Source organism: Aythya marila (genome assembly GCF_965140915.1).
Source record: "Aythya marila genome assembly, chromosome: 1".
NCBI lineage: Eukaryota > Metazoa > Chordata > Aves > Anseriformes > Anatidae > Aythya > Aythya marila.
The window spans coordinates 125,755,967-125,780,663 of NC_139042.1; the positions used below are offsets into that span (position 1 = coordinate 125,755,967).

General features: G+C 36.6%; 1 protein-coding gene across 1 annotated transcript in view; it reads left to right on the top strand.

The window, feature by feature from the left end:
* The window catches only part of PRMT8 (protein arginine methyltransferase 8), a gene marked incomplete at its 3' end in the record, with an annotated part of 64,068 nt that extends 42,544 nt beyond the window's left edge, over positions 1 to 21,524 (top strand). Inside the window, exons 4-10 of the mRNA XM_082784742.1 lie at positions 746 to 809; positions 6,539 to 6,681; positions 7,071 to 7,158; positions 10,130 to 10,245; positions 16,514 to 16,664; positions 19,212 to 19,333; positions 21,441 to 21,524. Of these exons, the coding sequence (XP_082640868.1) occupies positions 746 to 809; positions 6,539 to 6,681; positions 7,071 to 7,158; positions 10,130 to 10,245; positions 16,514 to 16,664; positions 19,212 to 19,333; positions 21,441 to 21,524 (768 nt within the window). The remainder of the gene's footprint in view (positions 1 to 745; positions 810 to 6,538; positions 6,682 to 7,070; positions 7,159 to 10,129; positions 10,246 to 16,513; positions 16,665 to 19,211; positions 19,334 to 21,440) is intronic.
* Between the last annotated feature and the right edge of the window lie 3,173 nt (positions 21,525 to 24,697).

The following is a 24,697-nucleotide window of genomic DNA, read 5'->3' on the forward strand; positions in this document are numbered from 1 at the left end:
GGAATGCGACATTTCTCTAAGATATCAAAAATCTTTGCAAACATGGGTTTTTTTGCTAGAGCTCAAATTTAAGGATTTAAGGGCAAATCTATAACTAGGAGGTACTTTGTAATTCCTTGCCTACTAAAAGAACAGAATTGGTCATAAGAAAAGATGTAGATCTGGATGGTTTTGTAAATGCAATAATATCCATAATTTCTTCTGTGTAAAATTTCTGACTTCTTTTTTGATAGCATGCATTGATAAATACAGATTTTCGTGGTTGAAAGAAGTTCTTTTTGAAACAGACCATTATTGTCATGGTTTGTTTTTTAACATTATTCACAAAGTTTGAATGTATTTTGTTTTCAAATATATGAGGAAATAGATGCTAACTGATTCAGCAGATTTTTTGAAGGGGAGATAATACTGTGAGGTAGTGGGAATAAATTAAACAATGTTATTTATAAATTATATAATCTTATATAAATCATATAAAAAAGAGTTAAGAACTCTTTTTTCCACATTTCAAGTTTTATAAACAATCCTTTCTATGTGTGTCAATTTAACTCATACACAAGCTTTTGTTAGGTATATTAAGGTATAATTGATCATGATACTGCACACACAGATTTGATTTACTCATTATCAGTAGTTACACACTCTGTACAGGCTCTGCTGCCTTCAGTAGATTTTGATTCTATTCATATATCTGATGTCTGTAACACAATTACCTTTTCTCTTGCTTTTCTTCTTTCTTTTCTAGATTGAATGTTCAAGTATATCTGACTACTCAGAAAAAATTATCAAGGCCAACCACTTGGACAACAGTAAGGAACATATAAAATATTTTTTTAGGAGAAAGAAGATATAATATTTTTCACTTTTTCTGTTTTGTTTATGTTGTATGCTTAATATATAAATGGTAGTTTTGTATTATGTATTTTATATAAATACAAAAGAAAACAAACTCATTCTAGGCACTATAACAAATCCTCACAGGAACAGTTACTTCTACATTTACTTCTAGGCTCACAGACAACAGATGTAAGTGGGACTTACCAGCTGTTTGATTTAGCAAAGCAGTCAGAAGATTGCATACTAGAGCTGAACAAGCATCAGAATTCCCTTTTCAAATGAATTCTGCCCTTTCAAGTCCACCTTATCTCATAAATGGAATCAAGACACATGCACTTTTATAAACCGAAATTTAAATGATGTTATGAACAAAAAGTATTCCAAATCAATACAGATTTATCAGAGTTACTTCTGACTTACAAAACAGATATTTAAAAGAAAAAAACTAATTGAAATACACAAACACAAATCAAAATGATGAAATCTCACATTAATGGTATCAATTAAATTTTTTCTTTCTTGAAAGGAACCTGTTGAAATTCCCAGAGATGTGGAAATATTTCATTTTTTTTTTTAAATATTAAAATGTCCCCCAACCTATTGAAAACTCTGAACAAAAAAATCTCCAACCAGCTCTATTTCATATCTTCAGTTCTCCAAATCACAACACGCAAGATCTCTTTGTAAGAACCTGAAGAAATCTGGCTTTTTTAACTGAGGTTGTGACACAGTTCTTGTTTAAAGGATTTTTTGGGAGAAGCTTGTCTTTTCTTCAGAGCAAAGCAGGTTACAACTAGCTGGGATGTTTTAGATCTGCCCTAATTTTTAATGCTATCACTGCCAGTTTCTGACTAACAAGTAGCTGTTTGGGAAAAGAGGTTCTCATGCATCATGTGTATTCAAATGGTGTGGAAAAAATAAAAATATATATATAATAAAAAATAATAAAAAAAGAATTATCACAGTGACATGGTACATAATAAGGCAGACAGTGTAACAGCTGGCTCACAAAAAGAAGGATGCAAAGGTCTGGAAAATGCTCTCCTCCACAATGGGGAGAAGACACTGAAACAACGTCAAACACCAGCTTGATTAGTCTGCATCTGTAGTGCAGAGCAGATTCCAGCTGGAATGGAGGCTGCAATCTGTCCCTAATGCTTTGCATCCACCACTCCTTCACAGTCACTCTCTGCCCTTGGTCCAGCATGGGGTCTCTTCCACAGGAAACAGTCCTTCCTAAACTGATCCTGCATGGGCTTCCCACAAAGAGCAGCTCTTCAAGAACTGCTCCAATATAAGTCCATAACATGGGGTGCAGTCTTGCAGAAGCAGGCTTCTCCAGCATGGGTTACACATGGGCAGCAGCTCCCACCAGATCACCTGCTCCTGCATGGGTTTCTCACCATAGGCATCAGTTCCAGCCTAGAGTCTGCTGCTGCAGGGGCTGTCCATGGGTTGCAGACTCCTTCAGGCCTGATCCACCTGCTCTACCGTGGGCTGGTCCACGTATGGACTGCAGCATGGAAATCTGCTATGCCACAGTACACCATGGGCTGCAGGGGGACAGCCTGCTTCACCATGGGCCTCTCCACAGGCCACGGGAACTTCTGCTCTGTCACCTGGAGCAACTCCTCCATCTCCTTCTGCACTGACCTTGGAGTCTGCAGGGTTATTTCTCACTCCTCTCTCCCAGCTGCTGTCCTGCAGCAGCTTTTTCCCTTTCTTAAATCTGCTCTCACAGAGGTGTAACCAGTGTCTCTCATTGGCTCGGCTCTGGCCAGCAGCAGGTCCCTTTTGGAGCTGGCTGGAACAGGCTGTTATCTAGCATGGGGCGGGTTCTGGACTCTTTTTACAGCAGCCACCTTTGTAGTCCCCTTGCTATCAAATCCTTGCCACATAAACCAGCATACCATAAATTAATTTGTGTTAGTTTAGATTTCCAGCACCAGGAACTGCACATGAAGGGACATAGTAACGGAATACATAGTATAGAAGTTCACCATGACAGTTTTGAATTCTTAACAATTCAGACAGAATTGTCAGTCTAGAAATAATTGATCTCAATGTGCACATAAACATACATATTCATAAATGTCGTGGTTTAACCCGGCCGGCAGCTAAACACCACGCAGCTGTTCGCTCACCCTCCCCCCTCCCTCTCTGGGACAGGGGAGAGAAATGGAAAGTGAAGCCCGTGAGTTGAGATAAAGACAGTTTAATAAGACAAAATAATAATAATAATAATAATAATAATAATAATAATAATAATAATAATAATAATAATAATAATAATAATACAATGATGATAATAGTACTACTACTAATAATGTGTACAAATAAGTGATGCACAATGCAATTGCTCACCACCTGCTGACCGATGCCCAGCCTAACCCCGAGCAGTCCGGCGCCCCTCCCCCAGCTAGCCACCCCTATATATTGTTTAGCATGACGTCAGATGGTATGGAATACCCCTTTGGCCAGTTTGGGTCACCTGTCCTGGGTCTGTCCCCTCCCAGCTCTTATTGCACCCCCAGCCTGCCTGTTGGCAGGACAGAGCAAGAAGCTGAGATGTCCTTGGCTTGGTATAAGCACTGCTCTACAACAATTAAAACATCGGGGTGTTATCAGCACTCTTCTCATCCTAAGCCAAAACATAGCATTCTACCAGCTACTAGGAAGAAAATTAACTCTGTTCTAACTGAAACCAGGACAATAAAACATTCTTGTTTTGCTGATTCTCTACAAGAGTTGTGCATATATTCAAACAGTGAGTTTTCAAAAGAAAAAAATAAAAGTTTCTTGATGCTTGGAGCAGGACCTTATGGAAAATCCGTTCTGAGAAGAAATGGAATTTTTGAAAATCTAACTTATGGTACAATTGACTTTTCAGATCTCTTCAGCACTTCAGTTATTTAATTCTGACTTCAGAAGATTGGGTCAAATATATTTTTAGTTTTATTTCTGAAGAACAGATGACCAACATAAACTTCCTCTGTGGGAAAAGCATGAATGGACAATGTTCCAATTCACAAGAAGACACATCTGAAATTTAGTGATAGATCCAGACCTAATATAATTTGTGACTCTGTAATTCTCCCTTACAAAGTATTTGGTTTGATTTTCTGTAGCATAGATAGACTGATCCCAAGAATCAGTGTTGTCAGTCAGTCTGAAACTATTATAAAACAGCTGAATCTCTCTTTGCTGATGTAATTGTTTCTATACAGTCCAAAGTTGTAAGGCTATAATGAAATGAGAAACACCTCAGCTCACCTATGTTTAAAGGAAGAAGTCCTCCATCCCCTACTCCCCTTTCCTTCCTACACTTACTTGTGGCTTACATTATGCTGGCACTGTCATCTAGTAGACCACTCCATTGTCAGATTCAGCTCTCTGGTTTAGTGAGTTTAATTGGTTCCAAGAAGGGTCCAGTGTGCTCCAGAGGTTTCACATGGCATTTATCTCTGCTTCTTTTTCCATACTTTTTCCAGGCATTCTTCCTCATTTAAACAGCAGCAAGTCCTTGAAAGTGTGAATAAAGAAGCGGAGACTACTCTCCTGTGGCAGGACACTGGCTGATTTACACATTTTACACTGACACTCCTTCACATTCATGTTAATGTTAGCAGGTACTGACCCAAAGGATATTATTGCTCATGGCATATTATTGCTTTTTTTTCCACCTAATTGTTGATAAAAAAAAATGCAGAGTCAGCAAAAGGGGCTGAAACAAGAAAAAAAAAAAAACTGCTGTTTCCAGAACAGATGCAGTACAGCTAGGGACAGCACAATTTGTTCCCACATGGTGCTTTATGATGATTCACTGAAGTAAAGTGAGGTGGAACTGGTCTTGCTGCTGCTCACACTGTGGCGGTTCTAGGCATGAACAGATGGCTTCAAAGTCTGCAGGTGTGTCACGCTGACAGCTGTTAGCAGTACTAAAATTGATTCCAAAATAATTCTTTTGGGAGAAAAGAGAACTAAAGAGAATGGCTGAACCTTATAAACATAAAGAGTATCCAATACAACAGATGAACTATTGAACTACTAACTGCAAAAGGAAGGAGTTTAGAGAATGGAAATGAGAATAGTGTTCTTTTACAGTCTGAAAAAGAACAGAAAAAATAGTCCTCTCATCAGCTGATATTTTGTGTTACCAGTCTGAATCAGAATTTCCCAACTTCTTAGAGGGCTATTTTGGATTAAAAGTTTGTTTGCAAATAAAGTAGCCACATATGGTTAGAGTAATACTAATACTGCATGTATTTTGGCAAAATGAAACCTCGTTTTTTCCTCAGCTATGTTCTAAAAATCACTCGGCCCACACTCCCACGGTCAAACAGCTAACCTAGTTCTAGCTAAATGAAAGTATCTTCATATAGCTCAAATTGAATGTTGAGCACTTTCAGCAATAAAAATTTCCATCAATAGAAATTACCAGTTATTAAGTGTTATACAGTCATTCTGTCCAATAGTAAGTGCAAGTAAAATTTTCACTTCACATTTTTATTTCTGGATTTAAAGCACAACAGTTACTTTGTGAAGGAAGAATACAACACCATGAGATTTTGTTCACTGCAACAAACAACATAAATAGCTGATGAATACAAGCTGATTTTTTTTTTTTCTAGAGAATTCAGAATAAATTTGAAAATATTTTGAAATATATCCAAAAATTTCAAGAATGACTGGGGAATTGTGTAGTGATCCTATCAGGAAATGATTTCTAATACGTGAACTACATATAGACCAGTATTTAATTTTCCTTTAAGTAAAATATCTGCTATTATAAAGTAATTCTGTTAATAGACTGTTGATCTACTTTTGCAACATTCCCACTCTACTGTAAGTAGTTTACAGTATTGCCTTTAATTTAATGAGCTGTGTTGTATATTGTCTCTGAGGATCTGATATTATGTTACATCAAACTTCTGTCAAGCTTTTTGAATTCCTTGAAACTCATATGTTGACAGAACATCTGACAGCAATGTTTTATAGAAGTTCCATTAGGAAACTGTGGAAAGCCATCCATGTCTAACCTGGAGAGAAGATTCAGACTGAGAACACCCGTATGTTATAAAAGATGAAATAATGAAGCAGAGAGGAAGGAAAAACATTTTTAATTACAGAAACATGTTTGTACAAATTTTCTTGTTTGCATACTATCAGGCTGAATTTGACTTTTCTCTGTTGAGTCAGCCCCCAGAATTCATGTAATAAGCCTCAGTTCTCTCATTATGAAGCCAATGTAACATTTGAAAAGCAGATGAGAATTACGTTCTAGTTCCATAAATCTCTAATATCTGAACAATAAGATCATGAATGCGTAACCCTACAAGACTGTTTAAAGGATTCTAGGTGGATTTTTTGCATTACATAGTTAGTAATCTAGAAATCTACTAAATTCCATAGGGCATGTAAAATGAGAACATGCAGGTAAACCAGGTAAGGCCTCATTTTTCTGTTGTTTTTGATCTATGGGCTTTTTTTCTTTTTCTTCTTATACTGATGCTAAAACTTGTGTTTATTGTACTTGCTGCAGAGAGCTTTAGTGTGTAAGTCCTTTGAGTCACATGAGGTTACCCCTAATCTACAGGTATTCAAGAAGAGAATGATTTTGAAAAGGTCAACCTGTCATTCACCAGCAAGAAAGTCAGGTGTTTTATTATGTGAAACATATTTCTTTGGATTCTTTTTTCAGTAATCACAATATTTAAAGGTAAAGTGGAAGAAGTTGAATTACCTGTGGATAAAGTAGACATCATCATCAGCGAGTGGATGGGTTACTGTCTTTTCTATGAGTCAATGTTAAACACAGTCATCTTCGCACGAGACAAGTGGCTGGTAGGTGCTTTGCATGTTATGCTCCTTTCTGGAACAATCAGCACTTATTTTCTAACTACGGGCCTTCCTCTGCTACTGTCCACATAAAAAGAGACAGTTATATCTCCAAATGCAATTTCCTAGGCTTTAACAAAGAGGTTAACAAAGGGAATCTCAGTTAAAAAGATTTGTTTTTGATTGACTGCTGATGTAATTCATATAGACACTATCTAATGACATTGCCGCAGGCTGCAAGAATTGCTGAGATTAAAGCTGATGTGACAAACTGAAGGAAAACAGTAAAGGCATGCAAGGGGTGCTTGTCTGTTTTTCGTATGTGCAGTTCAAAATGTGATGTCTTTGTCAGGTGAATAGATTACGAGATCCATTTCCCCACAATTCATCAACAGAAACCAGGAGGGCTAATGTTTCCAGACCGAGCTGCTTTGTACGTGGTAGCAATTGAAGACAGACAGTATAAGGACTTCAAAATTCACTGTAAGTACATGCCTAACAATAAACACTTTTTACTGTTATTTCACTGAAATATTTGACGTACAGTGGCCTGTTTTAATCAGCAGGGTTGTTCTCAATGAGTGCTTCTCCCAGTCTATGCTACTGTCTGGGATTGCTCCAACCCAGGTGCAGCACCTTGGACTTCTTGAACTGCATGTCTTCAGGGCCCATAGACTTGTACTTGTTAAGTTGTGTCAAGAGGTCCTGAACTTGCTCTTTGCTTACCGTGGGAGGGACTCTGCTTCCCCAACCCCTGCCTAGAGGTTCAGGGACTTGAGAGATGTGGGAAGCCTGACCACTAGTTAAGACTGAGGCAAAGAAGTTGTTAAGTACCTCTGCCTTTTCTACATCTGTCATTAGCAGATCTCTATCTTCATTTGCAGAGGTGATATGTTCCATCAGTGTGATTTGTCCTACCACATTTCCATGATAGCAATCCAATCACAGCTTTCTAACTGCACCATGGCTTCCAACTCCTCCTGCTTATTTTCCCATACTGTGTGCATTGGTGTAGAGGCACTTCAGGTGGTCTATGGGCTGCGTTGCCTTTCAGAGAGGACCTTCCTAAAAAAATGGTTTGGATAGTATGATCAAATTCTACATAGTTTCAGTTTTCCTTTTTTCGTTGGCTTTTATTTACTTTTTAGAGTGGGTCAATTTCACATAATGGCATTTTCTGTTATGGAAAAAAAAATCACAAAAACGCCTAAGCAGCTTTATTAAGAATACAAGCATCAGAAACATTTGTGGGTCCCACCAACCTGCAGATAAAAATGCCTAACTCTGCATTCTTTTCCACTCAAAAGCCTGTCAGAAAAAGAAGTTTACTGTTTCTCTAATCATATTCAGTTGCAATAGGCAGAATTGCCAATGCATATGCCAAAGGTACCTTGGGTCAAAAGCAATCCCAGTGTAGTAGGCTGGTAAAAAAAAGGTCTCTGTAAGTGCAAGAGAAAGTTATATCAACTCCTCAAGTACAGCCTAGATTTTTTCTCTTCACTTTTGTGGTGACCTTGACAGCTAAATTTATAGATTCAGAAGGATGTTTATGGCATCCATTCTGTAAAAGAATCAAAGCCACAGGATTAAAAATTCCCTTTTTTCATCTTTATTTTGAACTCATTCTTTTCTAGGCCTTGAGCCTTTTTCTTTTCTCACAGACAATGCACCTGTTTTTAACTCTTTTTTTCCCCATAATTTAAAAAAGCTTCAGGCTTTTTTTTTTTCTAAAATTTTATTTTCTTCTAAGATATTCTTTTCTGGTTTCGCCTGATTGGTCCTCTCTTTTTATATCTCCATTGTTTACTCTGTATTCAGTTATTTCTGTATCTCTACCTATCTGCATTACTGCCTTGTTTTTGTTTCTCTTTTTGGTTCATAACTCCTTGATGGTATCTCCTTACATTTAATTTTTTCCTCTCTTAAGATGGAAGACAGAGTCTTGTATTCACAAGAGAGGCACGGCTAAATATTTCAAAGTGCACTCAGAAAACATCAAATTAATTCTGATTTCCCAAAATCTTAATACCACAGAGGGCTACTGTATTCAATTTGATTTCCTGCAAAATGTAAAACAGAATTTTATCTTGTAACTCCTTTGATACATTTCTAGTATAGGCTGTGGTATATATTTAAAGGCATCCTATCTAGGTTGAAGTACATCAAGTGATGGAGACGTCAAGTCTGTTAATGAACTTTTTCTTCAGGGTTTCCTACTTAATCTTCTCTAAGTAAACACATAAAAACAAATGGCTTCTATAAATGTAATCTGAAGTTCCCGTATAGTTACAGTACCAGAAACTAACATGATCACCAACCCCCGTGAAATGCTGAGAAACTGACAGCCCAACAAAAAGGTAAAGTATCAGAGAATTATTCATGTCCCGTTTAGCTCCCATTTAGAACCACACAGATTTTTTTGCTCATACTTCATTTTTACACATAGCCCACTAGGAACACTGGTAGCATAAATGCTATGTTCTGAGGATAAAGAAAAAAAAAAAAAAAGACATTTCAAACTTGCATACTTTACTTGTTTTCAAACATTTTTTTAAATGTTCACTGAATTTTTCTAGCTGGACTTCTGCTCGGTACAGGCTGTATCCCACAACAACTTTGTGACTTTCTTTTCAGCCTTTCAAATGGATTGCTGAATGGAACTTGATTCAGATGATTCATAAGACTAGCATTTCACTTTTTTCAGGCCTTTGTTTTCATTTTGTGAAGAGATCTTAAAAGCAGATCCACTGTACTGTTTCATAGGGTACTGTTTGTTCAAAAAAAAAAAAAAAAAAAAACGCAAGAAGCATTTGTTGGGACAATCAGAAAAGTTCAAATACAGAAGATCAGCATGGCTGATCTGATAATTTAAATAGATTAGAAGGAGGATATTTTTTCTTTTTGTCATAGTGTATATGCAGATTAAAGCTTGGATCCTCCAAATACTGAAACACATGTAATTCTACTCCTGTCAGTAATTTGCTTCATAAAATTAAAAGTTACTTAGATAATTAAAAGAGTATGCATACAAAGACCCGACCAAATAACAACCTACAAAAATAAGGAAATACTACCCAGAAGGAATAGGAAATACTTCTGAAGGCTATTCCCAAGTTTCAACCTGACATGCTATATTATGTGACTTTGGGCAAAACTCTCAGGTATCCAAAACTCTGAAAATCATCAACAAATCTCATATAACAGAGCATAGGGAGGATACCCAAAATCAAAGGCCACTTATTGAAAGATATACATTTACAGTTATTTTGCCATGACTGCTTTATCTATAAAATATGATATAGACTACTGTGGCAGCAAGCAAAGAGTTAATGAGGAAAACTGAAAATTAGTTGATCATACAAATAATTTTGAAGGAAATATGCTTTGAGAAACAAACAAACAAAAAATTTTGATTATCACTGCTGATCTTTGACACATCTATTTGCATTGACAGGGTGGGAGAATGTGTACGGCTTTGACATGACCTGTATTAGGGATGTTGCCATGAAGGAGCCTCTGGTGGACATAGTAGATCCAAAGCAAGTGGTGACCAATGCCTGTTTAATAAAGGTTTGGTAATTCCAAATACACCTAATCATGAATGTTTATACCTAACTGTAGAATTCTTTGGAGACCTGCTGCTTTTGCTTTATTAATATTTTTGTATGCTTTTAACCAGCTACAGAAGCAATCATCATAGAATTCTCTCACAGTAAGAGGGAAAACTGTACAAAGTTTTAAATTAGTACTGGTATGTTGCACATGCTTAGCTGTCCACTGAGCAGAACAAGAATATTAATATCTAGATTCCTTATGGAATACCCAAAAGTGAGATGCTTCTTTTGACTCTGTACTTATCTGGCTACTTCTGTAAGTGGATGTCAAGCTCTAACTTAAGACATTTATAATAATACATGTCCAAACACTGGATAAATAGAGACATGGTAGTTTTAGATACGAATTTTAATTGCCTTACCTTGTAAATAGAGGTTGAAAATTACTGATAGCAAGGTGCTGAGAAGGGGTATTTTAATTGTCTGGAGTAAAAAAGACTGAAGCATTGATTTCTGAATTGGTCAAAATCAGAAATATGGTGAAATAACACTATGTTATATATATGTTATATATGGTGAAATAACACTCTGGTGAAATAACACTAGTTTATTCCAGAATGTGAGATCAGAATTGGAACCTAGTTTTTGTGCAAATTTCTAATTTTTAGCCTTATCCATAATGTTACTGTGCTCTTCCAGCCCCAGCACCTGCAGTCAGGGATTAACTTGTCCCCTGTTCTGCATATAAGACAGAATGGTCACTACTCTCTGTTCACAAGACCATGTTAAGAAATGGTGGCCTACAGGAACACAAAGCTCTAATATTCCTCCCATGTGTAGGAGTCCTCCTTATGTGGGACTAGTCACGTGAATAAGGCTGTCTCCTTCAATAGCAGTAGCAGGATCAGTTACATGAAGCCAAAAGTTTGCTCATTTATCCCAAAGATTCAGTTCCATTTTGTTCTTTTTTTTGTCTTTTTTTTTTTTTTTTGCCAATAATAAACACAATATTACGTTTTCCTATACACAAGAAAGAAAGACATACCTGTTGTTTGTAGAACCTTTACTGAAACAAGCAAAAAGGAATAGAAAATAGAAATTCTTTGTGAACACGTATGTGCTAAAGGGAGCACAGGATAGTTGTGTCTAAAAACAGCCCAAGCCAGAAAATAAGTAATTGTTTAGATTCCATAAAATATCTCTGGAGAGTGAGAGATGGCAAAACTGACTGGCTTCTCTGGTAATAAAAATTTTAAAAGATGCATGCTCATTTGAGAATAAACAAAGCAATAATGTTTAATTGTTCAAGTGTTTTATTATGGCATTTCAAGATAGCTTGGCTGATTCACAAAGGGTTTTTTTAGGGGTCAATTCAACCTACCTGCTTTAACAGCTAACTTAGGGTGCCTACCAGATGAATCTAGGTTCCCTGTACATCAGTCAGTAGATGGACTAGTTGCTAGATGCATTCTTAATGGACCAGCCAGAGCCCTGTTCTGCAGTAATTTCAATTCTCAGTTTAGATGCTCTGAATTGTTCTACAAAACCAGCAAAAGAAAGCAACCTCTGTGTGCTATGTAGCCATGACACTAACCTAGAATGCTGGACATGAGTAAAATTTCCTTGTTTGTACTCTTCAGGAATGAGATGTAACCTGAGTCTTGAACCCCTCAAGGAACTCTCTAACTGCAGGTGCACTGGTGCAGTGTGTGCAAGGAATACAAGCAACTTCTCTGATATGGAAGCACTTCTGCTTTGAATGATCTCTTAAATATATCCTAGGGGCATAGGAATTTTCCTGAAGGCCTCTCTTTAAATTCTGGACAGGGAATCTGGCAGGGAGGACAGTGGGATCAAAGCATCTTCAGGGACAGGTAACCAGAGTCAACAAACATCTCAGGAAAAGTGTACAAATGACCTTCTTATGGCCTACTACTTTCAGTAACATTGCCTGAAAAAATAGTAGTTTCAAATTCAGTATAACGGCTGTGTTCTCTTCTCTGATCCCGTTGCACATTACAGAAATACACGTGGGTTTGCGTTGACTCAAAACTTTTTTCTATTCATTAATTTTGATTTGATGTCAGTACCAGAGACTACAATAACAATAACTCAATTGGCTGTACAGCTGTAGAAAGCCTGCAATTTGAGTGACAAAAACTCAGAACCATACAAGAACAAAAAATACGCCAAATCCAGTTTATAATAAAAAATACTGTTGGAAAACACTTCTGAATCTCCTCCACTGTCTAGCCACAAAGAACAAAAAACAATCTTCCAATATTCTCCCATTTGTCCCACACATTCCAGGAATAGTTTAAAGCCCCTGCAGGTCACAAAAGCAATTTAAGATTACACAGTTTAATGTTATTTAAAACATGAACCACAAAGAAAAGAAAAGAAAAGAAAAGAAAAGAAAAGAAAAGAAAAGAAAAGAAAAGAAAAGAAAAGAAAAGAAAAGAAAAGAAAAGAAAAGAAAAGAAAAGAAAAGAAAAGAAAAGAAAAGAAAAGAAAAGAAAAGAAAGAGGGAAAAAAGGGAGAAGAGGGGGCGGGGGGAAAGAAAATTGTGTGGGGGGAGAAAGGTGTGTGTGGGAGGGAGAAAGGTGTAAAGGGGAGGGGGAAGTGTGCGGGGAAGAAAGGTGTAGGGGGGGAGAAAGGTGTTTTTTTGGGGGGTGAAAGGTGGGAGGTGAAAAAGGGGGGAGAAAGAAGGGGGGAGAAAGGTGGAAAAAAGTAATGATTTTTAATACACATTCTTGTTTATCAGAGAAAAAAATGCATAATTGCAAAGCAAAACCAACCTATATGCTCAAATATCCAATACATTGAGACATTTCCACTATTTTGGAAATATCTTGATTCACCTATATGGAGCCTAATTTCAAAGGACCTGCAGTATTTTCTGCAAAAATCTACCTTTGCTCAGAGAGACATCCAGCCACACAGGTGAGGCAATTGTCTGTGAACTCCAATGACTCTTATGTCCTTCTCCCACCATAATCTTGACCCATGAGGTTTAGATTAAGGCATTTTCCTCTTCACACTCTGAGACTTTCCTCTTGCTTCACTGCAACTTGAGAGAGCTCCCTTATCACATTCCTTTCTTCCAGCTTCTCCTGAAGTAAAGCAATAAGCACCTATGCCATCTACTTCTCACCTTTCTTTCTCGGTTATTTTGACTACTTCCTAGTCTTCAAACAATCTTTTTTTCTTCTCCATTCTTTTCTCCACATCAAAATGTCTCTTGCCCCCACTAAATAACTTTCCCTGTCACTCTTTCCTCTCCAACTATCCTCCCCACAGTCTTTCAGCATCTTCAAATTTAATTCTGCCTATGCCTCCCTTCATCCCCTTGCCTCCCCGCCCTTCCCCCCCCCCCCAAAAAAAAAAAAATCCAACCTATTAACTTTGGGATTTCATCCTGTACAAACAGGAAAAGCTTTCAGAATGTAGGAGTCCAAGGCCTCTGCTGTCTTAAAAACCCCAGCTACACTTGCTCCCCCATTATTTTGTTTAATAGAAACTAGCATATGCTGTGATACCTAGTGAAAACAAAATAATCCCTTATAATCAATTCTTCCTTTCATTGCCCATCCCAAATACACAGAAGTTAATGTTGTTTGTTCTCTTCCCACATTAATACTGCACTCCCTAATAAATAAATAAATAAATAAATAAAAACTTTCTTTTTTCTTTAGCAACTAATTTTACTAATTTTTTTCTTAGCCTTCAATTCTCAGCCTTCAAATCAATCCATTTCTGAAGCTGACAATATTGTTTCTACCAATGTTGCCTGTCCCCCAGTTCTACATCAGTACAACATCTTTACCTACCATGAATAACACTGTCTTCACAGTCACACCCTATGTGTGGGTGACCATTTGACCCTCATTGTCCAAACCAATAGAAGAAAAAAGAAAGGAGAGGAAGAAAAAACAAAACAAAAAGCAATCAACCCTTTCCCCCCCCTTCCCCAACCATAGTCCTTATAGAAGTAGAAAAAGAGGCACTGAGATTTGAATGCTTATCTGATCTTGTTGCCCACACAATCCTAGCTAAGTAAGTGTAGCATACCCTAAATGCTACCTTAATTAAGTGAGAAAATGGGTCAATCAGCAAGTCAGTATTTTTCCCATCAGTAGACACAATTATGAGCCATTTCTCCCATCAATTATGTTTCCTTCAGCTAGAAATGACACCATTCAAACACCATAGCTGGCTACACCTCATCTGAACTTCTCTGTAACCATCCCTGTGATACTAAATTATATTCTATACATCATTTGCTCAGTCCTAAAACAATTATTCTCACACAGCCCAAGAACTAAAATTTTGCAGTTTATAAAAACTTAGGCTCTAGCAGTCCCTCTGCAACAACGTAGTACAGGATGCCTCACTATCTTTCATGCAGCATCAGCCACAGCATGGACATCCTTATTTAGCTGATGTTTCTGACACTGTTGTCATTGCTCAGCTTAACACTTTTTTTTTTTTTAAATATAATTAGGAGCTATATTTTGATGAGATCCCTGCTTAACTATGACCATTTTGTTGCTTTTTCAGTAAGTTATTTAAAAAGAAATGTGGTAAATCATGACTTTTCTCCTTATTTTATACAAAGGTAGATTTATTCTCTAGACTGTTAGCTGTAATCAAGCAACATTCAATGAACAGTGATGTTTAATATCAGAATATATAGTTGACAGAGTAAGATTCAAAGGGATCACCAAACCAGGGATCAGACCAGTTTCAAAACTGAAATTCTTATTCTCGTTATGCTTTTTTTCAAATTTACCTTCTTGTGTGTGTGAGGAAGAACATTTGAAGGCTAGCCCAGCTCTAAATGACCACTTACAAGCGTGGGTCAGTTATAAGCTGTAGTGATTCACAGTGCCAATGCAATGTAATAGAATCACTTTCGTTACAGTTAAGTTATTCTTGAGCAGTATTGTGAATTAGATAGACCAAAACTATAGCTTTCTTAAATCATTTCACTGTAAGTTTTCAGATTGTCAGAAATGCATGATACGTGACCCATGCAAAGGGCTCAGTAACTGAGATACGGTTGAATCTTTTGATGTCTATTTTTGCAGACTTCTCTTAGATTATAGAATGTAATCACAAAAGATCCCTCTATTCTGCATGGATATTCCAGTTCCTACTCTGCATTACTGCAGTGTATGTCTGAAGTAATGCTGGTGAGATCAATGATATGATTCATAGTGTTGGTCCTCCATGTTAGTGGAATAGAGGAAATTTGGATTTCTGCTTACAAAACTTTTATTTCTCTGTCAGCATGGACAGTTTTTTTGTTAAAACTGATTCTTCTGATAATAGAGAGCAAAACAGTTTGAGGGTCTCCTGCCAAATAAGTTCTGACAAGTACAGCAAAGATAGTGAAGCCAAATATGCTTAGAATACCAGAAAGTATGGTGATAGGAAAGATTTCCCATAGCATTCAAATATAATAGATAGCATTTCAGACATAGTATCCTCCCTATCATGAGTACCAGTCTTGTTAGTATTGCAGACGAAAGCAATACCTAGCTGAGAAAATCAGATCAGTCTAAAAAAACTCAGTTTAAACCTTGAACAGTGAGATTTGAATTATCAATAAAAATAAGCAGTCTTGTAGACTGATTGTTGCTCCCAACTACTGCAATCAAGCCGTAATATAATTTACATGATTTCCATCTGTATAGTTGAAGAGTAACATCCCTGTGCCTGCTATTTAGCATCTACTACCTGACACCGGATTAGAAAGCATAATCAGCAAAAAGCAGACCCCTGTTTTTCCTCAAATGTTTTGACTGCTTAACATCACCTAGCCAAAGCATATTCCCTTCCAGAGCTGCTCAAACAAATCAGAAGTTTATTCTTATGAAAAACAAAAATAAAAACAATTCTGCCATCTTTCCTCATGCTGACAGTCCCTGGCGATGAAAAGTCTTAAAGCTGGGACATATATCTCCATTTCAACATCCACTATGCCTCTATTTGTCAAAGCACACTTGTACCTTGATTTCCTCCAGCTCTTGCAGCTCCTTCCTGCCATTCCCAGGGGCACACTTCTGTGACTGACCTCATACTGTCAACTCAGTCAGGTAACTGGATCATTTACTGATGATTTGATATATTCAAATGTACTGCAGATTTCTTACAGTGTAAAGGGCTGACAGTTGTCTTTGTTACTGACTATTAAATGAAATGATTAAATACATACTTAACACTTAAAGTCACAGACATCTGCATATAAATGTGTTGGTTTTTTTTTTCATTCTCTTCAGGAAGTAGACATCTATACAGTGAAGACTGAAGAACTGGCATTTACTTCTGCATTCTGCCTCCAAATTCAGCGTAATGATTACATTCATGCCTTGGTCACCTATTTTAATATTGAATTTACAAAGTGTCACAAGAAGATGGGATTTTCTACAGGTATTCTGCGCTTCTTTTTGTTTCATTTCTATATTGGTGTGTCAGTACTGCTGGTACATGACAGTTTACTATACCACTAAGTTTTCATTTCAGTGATAAAAATTTTTGTCACTTTGGAAGAGGTCAGCAGGATGGGGAAAGACAACTGCATGTAAGAACTCTGCAAAAGCAGTGGCAGTATTTCAAAATGGCTACCAAGCTTAGAGCTCAGAAGGAACCAGTCAGGTGCCTATTACCAGTTCTATCTTAATACTGTGTCAAGTTTCTCAGATTAAATATGGGATTGTTGCCTCTGTAAGAGGGAAAGCTCAGTTTCCATGTAACTATAAACTCAACAAATGTTTCTTGCTTTTCTGAGTCTAGAACAGTATCTTTTTTTTTTTTTCCAAAATAACCACACATATACTGCTTATGTAAATCATCTCTAACAACCCATCTGCAAAATTCTAACTTACCTTGATGAGCAGATACTTAAAAAGAATAACTCCATTCCTATGAGGAATGTTTTGCCAGACCAAATAAACCAGCTGGTATTTCAAGAAATGTAAAAACCTCATAACTGGTTTAATGACAAGAATAACAAAATATTGTTGCTGCTGGTTGTTCCTGCCATTATTGCACACCTCAAAGTAGTGTAAATGGAACCTGATGTAAGTTAAATATTTTGGTAAATATCTTTTTTTTTTTTTTTCCTCTCACAACTCTTAGCTCTTCACTGAGAATCAAAACTTGAAGTACTTTGATAAAATGTTTACTTATATTTTATTCTAGAAGTATAACCTTATGGATAATATTATTTGATACGTCATATTCTTATGTTTTTTCAGTAAACACATTTCCCTGGTCTGTAAAGATTTTACACTACAGTACTTCCCACTTGTCAGTAACTTCCCATTGGTGTCAGTAACCAATGACAGGCAGAAATTACCAGTGCAAGTTCACTAGGGACTACTCAAACATCTGAATTTAAATCAGAAATTAAAACAAATAAGTAAATCAAAATAAGTAAAATGAAAACCTGAAAGAGGGGCAAAGGAAATTGGCACCATTACATTAAAGTTTACAGGTTTAGCATGTACAGGAATAAAAAAATTCCTGGCCAGCCAGTCTTACACAACAGGAAAAAGTCTCTGAGATAAGTATCTAAAAGACTAATGCCCAAGGCAGAATAAAATATCTCCCAAGAATATACTACTCTAGAATAATACATTAATAAGCAAAAGGGAAACATTGGATACATCATTTAAAATACACTTGCAATAAGCATTCCGAAAGGAGTCCTGTCACAAGCAGGTGTTGGTTGCAGCTTTACATAAATTTTGTCAGAATGGAATTGATATTGGAGCCAACTATATGCAGTATCATCTAGATTCTCCTATTCTCAAACAAGTGAAAAGGCAGTTCATCTCACCTGTTTTAGGAGAAGATGACCTTTCTTTGTAAGCAGCAACCTCTTTCCAGTAGCTGAGATGATGGTTTAGCTTTGTCACCTCTCTTTGAGATGAATTTCATTTCTGCAGTGTACCATTCTGAGAACAGGTGAGAGTTCTAAATTTTGGATAACCTCTGCCTCAGATCTCTCTAGCTTGAAAGGGCAAGCTTTTCCAAACAGCAAGTAGGGCAATACTGGAGGTCCAGGTTTGAAGTAGGATTGCAAAGTGTGTGCTGTTGTCCTCAGGATCTATAACATATTTAGTTTTCTCCCAATGATAAGGAGCAGCACTGAGATTTTGAGGGAAAAGAAATATAAATACAAAATAGTTGTCTAGTGCATGCTCAGGCCTGAAGACAGACATGAAATGAAGACAAACCCAAAGTAAGTATTGATTTCTAAAGACACAATTAAACTAATTAATTGAAATACTTGAGCAAAGGAACCCCAGATTTAACCAAGACAGACACTTGGCAGAATTTATCTTTTACTTATAAAATTAAAGGGCATAAAAGTGGATCTACTAAGCAAGACTGGGGGTTCATTTAGATCAGTATCCTTCTCTGGCAATCACCTATAGCATTAAAAAAAAAAAGTAAAAGCAGGTCAAGGTGCAAGTACCCTATCCCCAGCTGTGTTCTTCTTGAAACATCTATTTTGTGCTGTTTCAGAATCATGAGTCAAAGATTTCACCTGTGTCATTGTGATTAGCAGTTTTTTATGAAGCTTTCTTCCATGGTTTTGTGTAATTATTTTTGAACTAAGTTTCACTTCCGACATTCAAATAACGTAGTGGTAAAGATTTCCTTAGCTTGAATATGTGTAAGTTGAAAGGAAAGAATCAAAAAAGTCCCTGTCATGATCAGTAAGCTTCTTCATAGACTCCCTCTTGCTGGATGAATCCATATCTGACATATTCCAGTAAAAATCATATGACAACCCACTAACAGTCAATAGAATAGTGTTGTTGTAAAGCATGATTGTTAATATATTATATGAGTTAGATCATTCTATGAGAAGGGCCTTTTTTCAATCGTTTGCAAATCTTAATTTGGTTTATAAGATAAAAGTTCAATTTAAAGGCCAATAGTAATGCCCATATATATATATTTTAGCACCTGATGCTCCCTATACTCACTGGAAGCAAACTGTCTTCTACTTAGAGGACTATCTAACTGTGAGACGAGGAGAAGAAATATATGGAACAATATCCATGAAACCAAATGCAAAAAATGTGGTAAGTCAGCACCACTGCTTCTAATTCCAACTCTACTGATGACAAATATTAATCAATAGTAAATAAAATACATATAAGTAAAACAATGAGCATGCTAAAGGTTCTAAATTCATGTTTATTAGTAAGACCTGTAGTCATAGCTTCATCAAAGCTCGTGACAGCAATGATAATGCAGTGTTAACATCACAGAAGACAGCTTGCAAACAAGCTAGCAAGGGGAGGAAGAAATGGTCCAGATACATCACCAAGTCAGCTGCCCTCTGCAACCAGATTGGCTCATATTTTGTGACAAAAGCAGGCAAGGATCTTTTCATATTGTCACTAAAATCAATGGTAAGACCCCCCTGCCAAAGATAGGATGATTAAGAGTAAACTCCACACCTATGACCACATTTTCCACTCAGTGCCCAAGAATTCACCCTTCAGGAAATTAAGTAACAGTTTTCAGTGAATCTCTGTTTGAACTCACTAATCAAATGTACTTGAACTCACTATGGTTGTTTCAAAGTCACGACAGTGCACATACTGATGTTTTGTTCAAAACTAAAGCTAAACACAATGGATATCACACGATAATGACTGAGAACTTCCTCAGTTTCTCTGCTGTGGGCTGATACCAGTGATTCAGAGCTTCTTTAAACTTGTAAGAAGACTGTGAGACATCGTGTGATGAGCAACCCCTGCCTGTACAGATAAACAGAAGGAAGTATGGCTTCTGTGAGAAACAGTGGTACCATTTTCAGCCGAAACCTTTGAGTGGAATCTCCTCACTTTTTATTACCACATACAGCCATTAATATAATCTGATAATAATACATCCATACAGTTGCAGTTCTAGGAATATTGTATTTGTTGACTGTGGCAAGTCTTAACATATCATTACTTTCCTTTTTTTTTTTTTTTTTTCACTACTTTTCCTTTTTATCCTACTAAAACGAGATTGGATATGGTTTTCATAGTAGTGTTTATACAGGGGAAGAAATAAACACAAAATAAACTTGTAATTTTGTAATTAAAACAATCACATTCACTCTTGAAGCTTACTGCTTGCTGTGAGAGTAGAGAACAGTGTGTTTCCCACCTTGATGTCCTTGGGCAGACTGAAACATTTTCTTTTGGGCTGTAGTGAGATGGGGGTCTCAATCACTTCTCCCGAGCAACATACGTTAGGGCAAGAGGAAATGCCATCCACTTGTGCCAGGGGAGGTTTAAGTTGGATATTAGGAACATTTATTTCTTTCAGTGACAGGGTTATGAAGTACTGAAACAGACTGCCCAGGAAAGTGTTTGAGCCATCATCCTTGGAGGTATTTAAAAGCTGTGTAGATGTGATGCTTAGGGACATGGTTTAGTGGTAGACTTGACAGGTTAACAGTTGGTCTTGATGATCTTAGGTCTTCCAAACCTAAATGATTCTATGAATGTATCAATTCATTGCCCTTTTCTCTAGAGGGTAAAATAAAATATTTCAGAAAATATTTTTATATATTTTATATATTTCAAAATATTTCAAATTTGTTCGCACAGAATCTGAATGCAGATTTAGGTGTTAAAACAAATGTGTTCTTGATAGTTATCTTAAGACAGACTATTTTGATTCTCTTAGTTTTGAAAGGCTTAATTCTTTGGTCTTCTGAAACATGAAGCCTGTAGAGGGACACCATAGATGTAGGTCTACGTAGTGCAGCTATCCAAAAAACATGTGATTATAAGATAAAGAATGGCTGAGGGTTTGTCTACAATGGGAAGTTTACCAGATCTATTCTGGAATAACTCCTATTTGAAAGCCCTTTATGCTAAATTAAGATCATCTCAATCAGGTATGCCCTAAAAAAATAATATAGAATACTTATGATAGCATAGCATTTCAGGTTGTAACCGGGACACTAAAGCAGCCTTGAGCAGAATACACAAATATGCCCTAAACATAATGCTATTACACATCTTACATCCTGCTTTTTCAGCGTTAGCAACATTTAAAAAGAAAAGTTTGAAACCACAGTATGCATCTCCTGAATCTTCAGGTCTTTTCAAACTCAGAGATGATAACTGAATTCATAAAAAATTAATGGTCTTTCTTACTTGTTACATTTAAATCTTTTTACAGCGTGACCTGGATTTTACCGTAGACTTGGATTTCAAAGGACAGCTATGTGAAACATCAGTATCTAATGACTACAAAATGCGCTAGCAAGAAACCTCTTGGTGAGATGAAAAGAATTGTATCAAGTCCTGAACAGCTGAACTTCAAGCTAGGAACAACTGATCACAAGATTATTATATTAAACATTAGAACGTTTACTCCAATGGAAAGCGGTAACCTGATACCTCTTGCAGATAGTACAGAGGGCTGGGATCCCTCTGTGAATGTACAGTGTACAGAACCACAGCTTTTGTCAAACATATAGGAAAAACAAACAACAGTATTGAGTGTTCTGGTTAACTTTAGGATGGCAGAGGATGCATATAAAAATTGTACTACTTACTGTGAATTTCTGGTTCTTCCAAGCTTTGCATGTTACAGGTGATTAAGGCAGCGTCTTCAATATAGAAGACCACTAAAACACATCACCATGATAGTATTGAATATTAATTTAATATTAAATATAGTATAAATATTATATATAATACAATATAAAATAATATTATATATATATTGTACATGAGAAAAAAATGTTGCTTCATAATTGGAATTTGTTTTGTGATTACTTAATTTTCATTATGCAGTTATGGAAAGATAATAGCACTACTCTAGGCAGTGTTATATTCCAGGTGTCATTAACTGTCCAAAATTAGAGCTTTGGGAAATATTCCATGCAAAATGTAGGTAAGAGCTGGGACTTTATAGAAGGATCAACAAGTATCTCTTACAATATCCATCTGGAAAATATGGACCGTGATTTTTAAAATTCACCTCCACAACTGGACCTCTGTCAGATCTTTAAAGAACATTAGTGTTTTATTCTAGAATATATTCTGTGGTGAGTTTTCATAGCTGGATTTTGCATGAGACCTTCTGAAATCAGACAGCTGGTATTTAAATGTGCTGAATGCAAAGTCTCTGAAATGGTGGGCAGTTCATGTTTTTTGGCCTTCTAGTTTTTTTGCCCATTTCTGTTCTCTGCAAGATTCTTAATACAAAACCATTTTCAAAAATAGGAAATTAGTGTTTCCTTTTGTTGATGTTTTAGATGAGTTTTAAAATGCAAATACTAGTCTCAAGAGTGCAGTGATTTGCTGGAACAAGTTGATGTCTTTAAAAAAGTATCTATGGCTTCTGATATTACTAAGATGTCTGTATCTTTCCCATCCCCTTACATTCCTTGTTTTTGTTACAATACCTTATGGTTATAGGTAATATATTAACTGCGTATAGTTTTTCATATGTATGCATTGAGTATTTTTAATATATGAATATTGACCATTTAATGACAAGTACTTTGTCAAAAACTGCATCATTATTCCTAATTATAAATCTTCCAGTCACTATAGCATTAGGCACAAAATCACGTTCCATCATTTATTGGATGAGATTGCCTTTTTTTTTTTTTGCCTGAAAAGTCTTTTTAATCACCTGTAAATAAAGCTTACTTGAATATGTGAGCTAAGAATGCTGCTGATCAGTAAGCTGTTTGCAGGTTCTTGTTTTGCCAGCATAGGATTGTCAGCTTTTCACTTTTTAGAAACCTGAAATACTGCTTTTCTCTTCATGAAAACTGTATAGTACTTCCATTTTCTTATAGTCTAAAGATTATGGTCTAGGGATTGTATTACATGGTATCTATGTAGAATGAAATTAAACTGTAATTCAGCAGTAAAGATTACTGTTTGCAGTGTAGTTCATCACAGTTCTTTTAAAGCACTTTATTTCATATTCTTGGAGTGGGGTAAATAACTTTCCTCACAAAATTACTGGCATTATTTCTGTCAAATATTGCTGTAATTTTCAAGAAATCCACACAGTGAGTAATGTCTTAGAACAGAAAAACTTCCAGAAATCTCTTTCTGTCAACACTTCTGTGATTCTAGAACTTCAAGGTAAGGAATTCTAGATTTTTTTCTCTGCCGCGTCCATTTGTATAAAGATACTCTTGACTTTAAAACAATGGCCAGACCAGTTACTTTCAGCTCTAGGAAACTGACTTGCGCTTTTCTTCACATCAAAAGCGTAGCACATACTTCCCCATCACATAAAGAACTAATCAAATCACAGTGATCAAAAAGAAAATGTAGGCTTCCAAGGCCCTTACACATGTTACCTACCATTAATATTCTGAAAGCACCAATGAATTTGGCATACATAGGGTTTCTTAGCTCAACATCAGTGAAACATAATTGCAACAAGCTTGAGAGCCAGGTGCAATCAGTTGATAGGCTGATAGGATGTTGTGGTTTAGCCCCAGGAAGCAGCTAATTACCACGCAGCTGTTCACTCACTCTCCCTAGCACCCAACTGTATGGGGGAATCAGAAGATCAAAAGTCAGAAAACTCATAGTTTGAGATAAAGACAGTTCAGCAAGAAACAGAAACACAAAACCAAAATCAAAAGCAAGTGATACAAAACACAATTGCTTACTACCAGCCAACCAGTGCACAGCCAGTCTCCAAGCAATGGCAACAGCCACCAGCCAACTCTCCCTAGTTTTATTGTTGAGCATGATGCCATATGGTATGGAATATCCATTTGGTCAGTTTGGATCAGCTGTCCTGGTTGTATCCCTTCCCAGATTCTTGTGCACACCCAGCCTACTTGTTAGTAGGCAACTTTAGAAACAGAAAACACTTTGATTCTCTCACTGAACAGCACTGATCAGCAACAAATAAAATATTAGTATGTTATCAACATTATTTTCATCCTAAATCCAAAGCACAGCACCATAACAGATGCTAACAAGAAAATTAACTCTATCCCAACAAAACCAGGACAAACTCCACCCCTTATTCCATACCATTTACATCATGCTTACGCCTACACTTTCCAGGGCATCCTCATTAATCACCACCACCTTTCCCAACCTTTTATATATACACACAGATCTCATTCCCTTAGTCTATTGGTTATATCTTTAAAACGCCTGTTGAGTTCATTTAATCCATGACTTTTGGCTCCATCTATCATAATGGTCCTTCAGGACAGAGAGATGGTGTGTGGCATTCAATTTTTGCATGCTGAGGCAAGCTCTGGTTCTATCACCACTGCATTTGCCTGGTTCCTTACAAGATTCTTCACTAGTTCAGATGACTCCTACTGTAATAGAATTGACATGACATACATTAGCTGCAGCAGAGTTTTACTCTTCCCATAGATTAGTTTGACTTTTTCCAAGGCAAGAGTAACCCAGACTGTGTTTCTCAGGCAGTTT